At 36.0% G+C, this 11638-nt stretch overlaps 1 protein-coding gene across 1 annotated transcript; it reads right to left on the bottom strand.

The window, feature by feature from the left end:
• Window positions 1–3344: 3344 nt before the first annotated feature.
• LOC104701284 (ABC transporter G family member 39-like) lies at window positions 3345–9717 on the bottom strand. The gene is made up of 20 exons (XM_087458859.1): window positions 9314–9717; window positions 9107–9227; window positions 8827–8915; window positions 8664–8748; window positions 8295–8585; window positions 8131–8221; window positions 7127–8027; window positions 6858–7018; window positions 6517–6620; window positions 6271–6436; window positions 6113–6175; window positions 5885–6006; window positions 5459–5791; window positions 5083–5373; window positions 4922–5005; window positions 4714–4847; window positions 4400–4627; window positions 4122–4293; window positions 3784–4038; window positions 3345–3703 (listed from the first exon to the last, which is right to left on the bottom strand). Exons 1-20 carry the CDS (start codon window positions 9697–9699, stop codon window positions 3434–3436), a joined length of 4347 nt encoding a protein of 1448 aa, XP_087314985.1. The 5' UTR covers window positions 9700–9717; the 3' UTR covers window positions 3345–3433.
• Window positions 9718–11638: the final 1921 nt, after the last annotated feature.

Genomic DNA, 11638 nt, shown 5'->3' with positions numbered 1-11638 from the left:
ATTTTCTTTTCTACTTTATTTTCTTAAACTTCATTTTTTGTTCTCAATCAAACAATAAAATATTCTTCTTTCTCATTTGCTTTTTTGTTCTTTCATCTTTTTTTCTTTTTTTTTCAAAACCTCACTTTTTCTTAGTTTTCTTTTTAAGAAATTCAAAACAACAAACAAAAAACCGTCCAAAGGTAAAGACTCAATGATTTTTAAGAAAAACTGGATTGCAAAAAAAAAAATTGAACAACATGGTTTTAAAAGAAAACCCAGAATTCGTATACTCACTACCACTCCCTTAAATTAATTTTTAAAACGACATTTAACATAAAACCTAAAAAATTTTGGGATAAACTCATGCATGTGTCCAACAAGCACATGTCAACATGTTGAGGCTAATGACCACGTGGTCGAAGTTTAGTGGATAGGTTGTGAGATTAATGACCATGCATGTGTAGTATGCTTGTAGTGACATTTCTAAGATTCCTAGTTCTAAATGAGAAAATATTGCAAAAACGTTTGGATAAAAGACATCTAAATGGCTAATTTATCTTGGCAAAATTTCTCCTCATCTAGAATGAGCAAGATATTATGAAATAAGTATCCATAGTGATATCTTGTCTCTTTACGTAATTTTAGAGCTTAATTCTTCATTGTTTTGTGCATATTCATGAACATTTAGGTTGTTTAGGTTGCATTTTGCATCAAGTTTGTTATCTCAGATGTTGGAGTAGAGATGTACAAGGATAGTGTGCTTTGGAGCCAAATAAGTCAATAATTAGCAATATAATGGAAGACACACATTTGGATGCACACAAGATGATTGATGATTCGGAACCAGTCTGCAGTCCCTCAAAAATCGACTCGTATGAAGACCTTTCCTTGGGATTTAGCTCCATACTTCTTCATCTAAGTTATTGGAAATTGATTAAGATTTTCAATGGAGGTGATTTCAAGCCAATCAGATGTGCGTGTAAATAGTTATACCTGTTTGAGTGAACGTATATACAGCCAGAGTGAAGACAGGAGCCACCAGCGTCCAAGACCATCGAGCACCACCATCAGCCAAAAGCCAACCGATTGAACTCACTTGGACCACGAACAGGAGACACCAGCGGCCAAGAGCAGCGGTCAAGGCCATCGACCAAGAGTCGGCCGATTGAACTCTCCACGCCACGGACAGGAGCTACCAGCGGCCACCACCATCGGCCAAGTCATGGCCGATGGAGCCAAGCGGCCTCACCAATCGGCCAAGACCATCCTGCAGCCGCCTTAGTCCACACTTGTTTTAGCTTTGACCCGGGTTTGACCCGGCCTGTTTTGGATTGACTTGGGTTCCCTTCTATTTTCCTATAAATATGTTAACCCTATTAAGGGGAGACTGATCTTTTGCTTAGCTTTTGTTTATCTCTTGTTTAGCAGCTTTTAGGGTTCTTAAACTTTCTTACTCTTGGTTTGTTGGATGATTGAGTACTTCTAAGTTTTTAATATCAAGTTCCTCTTTTATATTCTCTAATCTAAAATCTCTAGTTATGATTTCCCAAAGATCAAACCCATTGCTTTGTGTGATCATAACTATGAGTGAGTAGATCCTTTAGAACTTTGGGCTTGGTAGATTAGGGAGATAGATGATTGATCTTTGATGTCTAGGGGTTTATTTATGTGATTCCTATCTTGTTTAGTGTTAATAATGCTAGATAGGCTTGATAATGCTTGAATCTAGACATTAGGAATTCCATGCCCATAAGGTGTTTGATGAAATTCCTGAACCAAACTATTCAAGAGCTTTGCATTCCTAGCCAATGGAAATTATTGATTAAGGTACTTAGTGGTATTTAGACTTGTTTATAATGCATGCTTACCTTGTGATTACCTTTGGAAATTGTTGATTATCACTTGATTAGCATAGGATCTCTATCATGGAAATGGATTGATTTGAATAAGTGTTCATAGCAATAGAATTTTTCTTGATTGTTGCTTAGACATCTAGGATTGATTAGCTATCTCCCAATCCCAAGTCATTAACCTTGCCCAAGGTTCAATTATTTAATCTTGATTTAAAGTCTGTTCTTAGTTGTGTCCTTGTTTGTTTTGAGTTTGCATTGCTTGAATTTGTTTTGTTTTCTTTCTTTGAATCAGTTTTTTAGTTAAGATTGTTACAATAAACTAATTCTTGTTTAAGTTTAAATTGAGCATCTTTGTGTATTTTTAGTGAGTTGATTAATGCAAATTGTGGATTGATAATTTAATTGAAGTAAAAAGTACTACATCACATAGCTACTCATCCACATGATTGATATCCAATGTTTTAAATAAATCAGTGTTGTCTTTTTTTTTCCCAACCATTTTGTGTGTATATGTTTTTGTTCCAACACAAAACATGATGCAACAAGCTCGTGTTGTCTATGGATTTGATTGTGTGGTTGTTGTATGATGGTTCTTTGGTCTGTGTACATTGGTATCCACAAAAAAATATCCACAAAACATACTTTTCTATCTAAAAAATTGCACTATAACCCCGATCAATAAACATGTTTCCATGTGGATCCGTTGTCATGGACACCAGAATTGATGGGTATTACTAAACTCTACACTATGAATCTTAAATCCTATATCCTGAACCCAAAACATAGACACATCATTCACATAAGCCCTAATACCTAAACCTTAAACCCTAAAACTTAAACCCTAAACCATAAGTCATTCATATTACTTCACATGCGGAAGACATCCACAAAACCACATCCAACCAACCACATTACATATTCAAATTATGAATTTAATAGTGTAATCAAGTAAGTATCCATAATTTACCATCTACTTATCAAAAACAAATGTTCAGCTAAAATTGGATAGTATATAACTTATTCATCTAAAGTATAGCAAAGTGCATCTTAAAATGTAGAAAAAATATAATTATAATATTTTGCAAAAAAATATACAAAATTTAATAATAACTAAATAAATGATAATAAAAATAAAAGAACGAGAGAAAAAGAGAGAGGAGTAGATCATCCAATAAGAAAAAAAAATTCACTTTTAAGATTATATGGACAAACAGACAAAATTCTTTTAGTTACATTATAATTACATCTTCTTTGTAGCCTTTGGATCTTCCTGAATAGTAAATATCTAAGAGTCACAAATAATTACCACAAAAGTAGCTTCTAATATCTTTAAAATAGAGACACGGGCAAAGTTGTCTAGATTTTATGTCAAACTTGCAAATTCCCCCCCCCCCCCCCCCCTTTAAATGTACACCATGTTTGGGTGTGAATGGAAACAAGTTTTAGAAAAATAGGTGTAATTGTCATTGTCTCTAAATAAAGAAACAAACAGCTAAATACATTGTTTATATTCAAGATTGACTTAGCTATTACGTCACCATACTAGACTTTCCTTTTGTAATAAGTTCATAATTTCCAACACTATTCTGTTAAGGTCTTTATCTTCTTTGGAAGTTGAGGAACTTTATACCATAGGCGAAAACAAAGAAAAAGAGCAAAATCCATGCGATATGGACTACGGCAACAACTCGTAAGAAGTCATGTTCGAACCCGAATCCTTCTTTGAGCAATATTTTGAGATCTATGTCTCCGATCCCAGTGATGTGCACCACAGAATCCTTGTCTCCTACTTGAGATGTGATGAGTCCGTACAATGTCCAAGCCACAGGTGTTGCCCAATAGTACCATCTCCACCATAATGGTATTTGCTACATTTTAATCCAAACAAAAACTTTAAACTCTTAAAAAATCTGTTGATATATTATCAAATGTAAGTTGCTTAATTTACCGATCTGGGGATGAGGAAACCGGAGAAGAGATTCCAGAGACTAAGGAAGAAGGACATGCAGATTCCGGCAATCTGATAGTTTGGTGTCAATGCCATAAGCATCATACCGTATAGCGTAAAGTAGATGAAGCTTGTCAACATATAGTAGTAGAACCACAAGAATTTGGTCACAGTCCAATCGCATCCGATCATTGAGTAAAGGATCAGCGTGTACACTCCAGTTTGTATCGTGTTGTACATGATTTCCACTGCTACCTGCAGCATTTTAAAATTCATTTTGGTTTGATTTCTGATTGTTGTCAAACTATATTTAAGAAAAGTATTAGAATTATTTTAACCTGTGATATTGCATAAGGAATGGCGGAGTACATTCCAGCTGCTTTTTCACGGTAGAAAACTGTCCGCTCAATGGCAATTGCGGGTTGAACTGTTGCAGCGTTGGTGGCACCAAGAAACAATACAGCAGCGTACATGGCTCCAAAGAAATTATTCAGGTCTTGTTCGTTCTCTCTGTTTTGGTTTTGTTTTTTTTTTTTTTGGATGAACACGTCACGTTTCGATAAAATGATGATTTAATAATGTAATAGAGAAAAAGAAAGAAAAAAAGAAGTCTTACATTTTCGTTCCTATTTGCCAGAAAATTAGACCAAACAAGACACCAATGACTACTGTCATGAGAAACCGGATGGCATTGTACTGAGGATGTCTCCAGTAGGACCAGTACTGTTTCCAGAAGCAAGCTTTGGCTTGTGTAGAAAACGGTTGCGCATACTTGGTTCGGAAGTAGAGATCCTTTGATCCAGGTGGCGGTGTACTGAGTTCTTTGATGAGTTCTTGATTTCTCCTGAGGTAAACGTAAGAGTTCGTATATAAAAAGACAGTGTAATAATTAATTCTCTTGTTTATCAGTAGCATTTTTCTTAAACATACCGATAAAGAGAGGAGTTGGCGAATATTTGAGAAAAGTCCAAGCTCATTTGTGACTCCAATGAAGGAGTAGTAACGTCGAGCATCCACGTCGCAGGATTGGATCCGTCTATGATCTTTGGAACCCCTTCAACAGCCTGCAAATAAGTTTATCAATATAGTTAATTAATTCCATGATGTGAAAAAAAAGAAGAAGAAGAAGATGATTGACCTCAAAGTATTCAATAAGTTTCTGTGATTGATGCCCTAAACTTCCAGCATATATAACTTGGCCTCCTCTTTTCATCAACAGAAGCTACATTAACCAAAGATGATTTGTTAAATTTATTATGTTTCTTGGACAAAAAGTGGAATATTTTTTTGGAGGCAAACCTCATCGAAGGATTCAAAAATGTCGATGCTAGGCTGGTGAATTGTACAAACAACAGTTCTCCCTGTATCTACGGTATTCCTAACAGTACGCATAACAATGGCGGCAGCTCTTGCATCAAGGCCAGAAGTTGGCTCATCCATGAAGATTATAGACGGGTTAGCTACCAATTCAACTGCAATAGTAAGCCTTTTCCTCTGTTCTGTTGAAAGACCATCAACTCCAGGAAGGCCAACTATTGAGTTTCTAATGGGTTTGAGCTCAACCAGCTCCATCACTTCCTCAACAAACATCTATCAATCACATAGATAAGCAAAGGAGTTTACTTGTTTATCAAGTCTTGCACGTGATTCTGATTTTTCATAATAATATACTTACCTCTCGTGTTTTGGCATCTATATCGGCTGAAAGACGAAGCCAAGCTGAATAGATGAGGGATTCATAAACAGTAACATGTGGAGAATGGATATCATTTTGTTCACAGTAACCGCTGACTCGAGCAAATGTTTCTTGGTTCTTAGGGTAACCAGATATGCTAATACTCCCTTCGATGTAACCACCTGTTTTCCTACCAGCCAAGACATCCATTAACGTTGTATTACCTGCACCACTTACACCTACCAATGCTGTCAATATGCCTGGCCTGAAAGCTCCACCAACGTCTCTTAAGAATTGAAGTCGATCGCTTTCAACTCCTTGAGCCTTCATTTCCTGCAATAATTTTAAAGGAACAACCAATGAAACTTAAGGCGCATTTGTAACGTAACTTGTGACGTCTAAATAGTATGAGACACAGTTACTTACTGCAGGCATATCCACGTAGTAGTTCACATTGTTGAATGCTAGAGAAAGCGGTTGGAAAGGTAAAACCATTCCTCTCTTTGGATCATGACTTGAAGAACTATTGTTGAGTTCCATTACAGAACCTGCAATTTCTCAGTATAGTCAGAAGAAACAAGAAACATAATCTAGTTTGAAGCAGACAGAATAATCGAAAAAAAGAAACTTCAAATTAAAGAAGGCAAAGATCACCTTCTGTTCCTTTTTGTTTGTCTTTAACTTCTTCCTCCACTGTAGCTTTGGAGTTACCAAGAGCTGAATAAATTTTTATTTCAAGACCATGTCAACTAGATAAATGATTCTATTCCAAAGCCTAAAATAACCGGGAAACTAGAAGTAAGAGCACTTACGGTTCAAATACATCAAGGCTAGTATATAAAAGAGATTGAACAACAAAGAAAACCCAAGTAGCGCCACAATACTGATCCAAAACCAATATGGCTCCGTGAAGAAGCCCCGGCTCTTCAGTAAGACTTCTCCAACTGTTTTCGCTTTGATGCTCGTATCATAGTTGGGCTGCATCATGTAACAGAACAGATTTAGCATCACAATTGAGAAAGAGTAGTCAACAAGAGAAGGATTTAATGAAATCTTACACTGCTCCATCGCTCATCGAGAAACTCATTCATAACAATAGCCGTTTGTCCATACATCACAGGGGACAAGTAATAGGCCCAAGTCATCCACGGCTGGATATCATCTGTGAATCAAAATATATAAATAATGTTTTCACTTAACAATCTCATAGACAGTTGCCGCAAAATGATACTAAAAGACATTACGTACCTCATTAGGAAATGAGACTAGTTTGATTCATTAGCTCAAGCATATTTTAAATATGCTCCATCATAAGTTATGTAACTTTAATAATTCCAACGTATGTTTTCAAATATTTTATTTTATTTTAACTTTCGAGTATATATAATAGGGTCAGTACCTTTAGCAATAATGAAGCCTCCAAGAGTAAATACAATTAGTAATGTGAAGGTCCCGATTGAGTTAGAGATTACTTCTGTTCTTCCAATGGCTCCAAGGAATCTAAACAAAGAGAGGGCCATCTGGTTCACACAGAAGTATGCTAATAACTGCCGGAAAAACCTAATGTCACAAGTTTGGTTAGTTCATGAAAATGAAAATAAGAAGCATATAAAGAAAAGTTCTTTAGTGATCTTCATGAGCACTAGAAGCAAAATCTAATAAATATACCTTGCAGCAGAAGGAGCAAAACCAATGGTATAATATGTAAGACCGATCCATATTCCTGATTCGATAAGAGATAACGGAATCTTTAGAAGCCAAGCTGGCAAGGCGAAAGCCCATGGAGGATAGAACAAGAAGTCTCTCTGCTTGTAGAAAACTGGGAGCCTCATCACAGTAAATGCTAGTTCAGCTAGTCCATTAAACATTACATTGACCAAGCTGAAAAAAAGAGCACCGTAAAACTTTTGACCATCTCGCACCGTGCCTACATGCATTTCTGTCCTGAGATAGACCATCATGGTAATCAAAGACATGATGGTTATCTGGACAGTCTTAAAGACATATACAAATAAGTTGCGTTTCATAAGTAGCCACTCTCTATCAAAGCATGCTTTGAACAGCTCCCATTTTGATATACCATACTTTTGTGTGACAAGAGCAGCAGAATGGGTTTTAGCTTTATCATAGGGAACCCTGAACTCTGAAGTGAGTTGTTGCCTGGTGTGAACAGAGTTAAAACCGCTTGAGGAATCACTCACGGAGACATAGCTGTAAGGTTGTTCTTTCCTGTTCCAATATTGTTCTTGGTCCTTCTTAGATGTAACTTCTTGCAAGAAATCTGCAACCCCTTTCCTTTCAGGACATTGGAAACCCATGTGTTCAAAGAACTCAAGAACGTTGTCCCGTGAGCCTTGGTAGACAATTTGTCCCTTTGAGAGTAAGATAATGTCGTCGAAAAGCTCAAAAGTTTCTGGTGCAGGTTGTAGAAGTGAAATAATCATTGTGATATCCGAGATATGAACTAGTTGCCTCATGAACTTGCAGATTTGGAATGTTGTTGAACTATCCAACCCTGTTGATATTTCATCCATGAAAAGAGCTTTTGCCGGTCCTACCAACATCTCTCCTGCTCAATTAAGATTAAGTGTCATCCAAGTTTATGAGCACGTCTACAATGTTACTGTAATGAATAATATATCAAAGTGAGTGTGTAATTATAAAAGTTTTACCTGTTGTTAGACGCTTTCGCTGTCCACCAGAAACACCTCGTCTCATTACGTCTCCGACAAGTATGTCAGCACATATGTCTAGACCAAGTATCTGTCAAGTGAAACCAGGTATAAGCTCAAAATATTTTTCATTCACTTTGTTAGAGAAAGCACAAGTAAAGTACCTTAAGTACATAATCTGTAACCAAAGTAGTTTCTTGCCCTGATATCGCAATAGATTTCATAAACGCATCAATTTTAGGGTCTGGCTTTATTCCCTCTTCTCTCTCCCTCCTTGAGAGATCAGCAATCAACTGGTACCGTGTCCCAACACCTAAACATCGTCCCGAAAAGTCCAGTGTCTCTCTCACCGTCATTTCCCCAAAGTGAAGGTCATGTTGACTAATGTAGGCACACGTCTTTTGAGGAACAAACTCGTGGAACTCATGACCGCAATAAGTTATCCTCCCGGACATCTGTTTGCCATTTACGGGTTAGATGATAATAAAGAATTGGAAAGGTTCTCATCTCAACCAGGAGTTCTAGGTAAAAACCTGGAGGGTGTCATCAAGCTTCCCAGCCAAAGCTTGTAACAAAGTTGTTTTCCCTGAACTTGGTGGACCAAGTAATAAGGTCATCCTGGAAATGTTCAACAATACTACTGTATCTCAAACTCAAATATAGCAAAGAAAGACATTCACATTTTGGTTTTGTTACCTTGATGGTTTGATAATGCCATTGATGTCTTTAAGTAACTGAATCTTCTTCTTTTTAGATGGAATGAAGTGGAAGAATCCTATAATGCTCTAAATACATAAATTGAAACCAAAGAATTTTAAAGGAATAACATCATTTTTTATATAAATAAGAGCTTGAAAATAACATCATAAGTTTCATAAAATTCAATTTGGACCTCGGAAGTTGAGAGATCTTATTTGTGAAACTTAGATCTTATTTTCTCAACAACACAACCCAATGGATATAAAACAAATCGAACCTCCATTGTATTTAAGGTGACGTTGAAGAGAGTTGGAAGCGCTCTACTAGCACTACACACATCTCCTTCCACTGAAAGATTCTCATACCTCACTTCAATTTTCGGAACCTGGATTCCAACTCTGTTTTCGACAAAAGAAAATCCAAATTTTTCAGCCAAACAATTATAAATAAAAGGTTTGTCTAACTTTTTTGTTATCACACGTACCTGTCTGTTCTTTCTCTCATTCCACGTAGAAACTTTTCATTGTCTTCTTCAACAACACTCAAGATCATTTCCATAAGCTGTTTCTTCTCCTTAGGTTGGAGCCTCATGAGGTCAACATCCTCCAGCTCAATCTCACCATTGACCGTCGTTTGTGGCAACATGCCTTTACGTAGCCGATCAAAGGTTGGCAATCGCTCAATCGCGGCCCACCGGAGTTCAACGTCATCTTCCTCACGTCGTTCGCTCTTCCCAAACACCTCGTCCCCCTGAGATACAAACACATCTCTAAAGCTTTTGGAAGCTCCTACCGAACTCCTGCGACTGGTCGAGGCCAAACTCACTCTCCCGCTCATTCTTTCGACCGGATCTTCATCTCGTCCTAGCATCGCCGCCACTGCCAAGAAGTCGTCCGGTTTGAATTACAAAGAAGAAGACGGATATGCAAGTGGAGATTTTTGATAGTCCGCTATCATTTAAAGAAAGAGTGAAACTTGGAGGTGAGAAGAGGCGGGATAAAAAGTCTTTTCAACAATGAATACACACGTACGTAGAATAGAACAATATAATAAATTATGTATATAAAATTACAAAAAAAAAAGGTCTAATATATCAAATTTATTTTTTTGCAAATTTTAGAAGAAAAAAGTGTTGAGATTGTGGTTTCAGACGAGATTGAAAAAAAATCTATGCAGGATAATTTTAACTTGTTATAAAGGGTGCCATAACAGTTTCTTAAACGTAAAATTATCTTTGATATAATTTAGTTACTCCATATAGTTATTCTAATAATAATTAGAAGCAATAGATAACGCAGCCCACGAAACAAGGGAGTTTCATCACATGGACTATTCAAACTTCAAAGCATTTGGCTATTCCCATGCAAATCAATTAATACAACAGTAATAATGAGTACCATCATAACCATAATCATTAATACCAGTATGTACTTAGTACTACTAATCATCGAACTCAAAGCATTACAATAATATATTGAGTCCCCAAAATAAGAAAAATTGCAGCAGAACAGCCATGTGCACGTATGACATATTTGGTACCATTACTTATCTTGTCTTGTCTTAAATCTGTTAATCGTGTTGTTATAGACTAAAGTCATCGAACAGATTTTGAAAAACTCACAAATCACAACCTCATTTTTGAAAGAAAGACATTTATACTAAACCAAATCACGGCAGGAAATTAGAAATTTTAGCTCTGTATTTTATTTTATTATGTGGAATTTGTCCATCACTATATCTCTTTTAGTTACCACACATGCACATGTATGTATAGCGGCACCTATGACGAAGTACTTTTTTCTTTTTTTAATTTGATCAAATTAAAGACGTACTTTTTATTACTTCACTCTACGCACTCTGAGTATTAAGTGCATAGAGTGAAGAGTGTCATTTACTTTCGACATTTATATAAAAATGAAACGGTTGGATCACTTCACTTCGTACGTTAAAACTCAAACCATGCACATTTTTCAGATTTGATCTATCTAAGACCATCTCCAGTGTTATTCTATTTTTTTCTCTAAAATAGAGCATTGTTTTCCTCTAATGTATTACTATATTTTAGAGTTGAAAATATAATTAGTGTAAAAAAATAGAGGTGAAAATAGAGTTGCTCTATATATAAAGCAATCCTATCATTTTCTCTATTTTAGAGTAAAATATAGAGTAAGGTTGGAGCAAATGTTGCTCTATAATAGAGTTTTGACTCTAAAATAGAGTGGGATTGGATATGCCCTAAACTTCAAAACTGTCATTGCACGGTATAGATATAGCCTATAGGGTCCTATTGATCACGTTCCGATGTTTTCCCCAACTATAATCATTAAATAGTTCTGGTAATGTCTTTTTGTGGATGATACTCGACCGAGCTGAATTACAAAGGAAAATGAAGAGAGAAAGCTAATGATTCGATAAAAGTTGGATAGAAAAAGTTGTTATTTTATAGTTGTGATGATAGTCTTCATCATACGTAATTGTCATGAAATGCCCAAATTAAAATGTTGTTAAAAGACTAAGAGCTAATAGCTCAACCGGTAAAAATCTCTGGCAAAAGCCTAGAGATCACTGATTCCAGTGACGACGTTTGGGACGAGAACATATAATCGCTGATTCGCTGATTAGAGTTACCAAAACAATTTTGATCTATTTCTCAAACAGTTTGGAGAATATATAGGGAAAAATACAACATTTATTCACTTACTCATTATTTTTGTTCCTGTAGATAACTCAAAAAGCAAAGTCTTTTTTCTTCTTCTTCTACAATTCTCTTGTTCACAAAAGTAGAGCTTTCATAATGGTTATATCCTCT

Source organism: Camelina sativa, chromosome 7 (assembly GCF_030686135.1).
Source record: "Camelina sativa cultivar CO46 ecotype springtype chromosome 7, ASM3068613v1".
Classification (NCBI taxonomy): domain Eukaryota; kingdom Viridiplantae; phylum Streptophyta; class Magnoliopsida; order Brassicales; family Brassicaceae; genus Camelina; species Camelina sativa.
Note: the sequence above shows the minus strand (reverse complement) of the source record. Positions and strands in the feature narration are given on the sequence as shown.

What these genes read in the sequence shown, in the direction of transcription:
- LOC104701284 (XM_087458859.1), bottom strand. Translation starts at nt 9,699, where the DNA reads ATGCTAGGACGAGATGAAGATCCGGTCGAAAGAATGAGCGGGAGAGTG. An exon ending in TCACCTTAAATACAATGGAG is followed by an intron (nt 8,916 to 9,106) that starts GTTCGATTTGTT and finishes TTATGTATTTAG; the next exon opens with AGCATTATAGGATTCTTCCA. An exon ending in GGCATTATCAAACCATCAAG is followed by an intron (nt 8,749 to 8,826) that starts GTAACAAAACCA and finishes GAACATTTCCAG; the next exon opens with GATGACCTTATTACTTGGTC.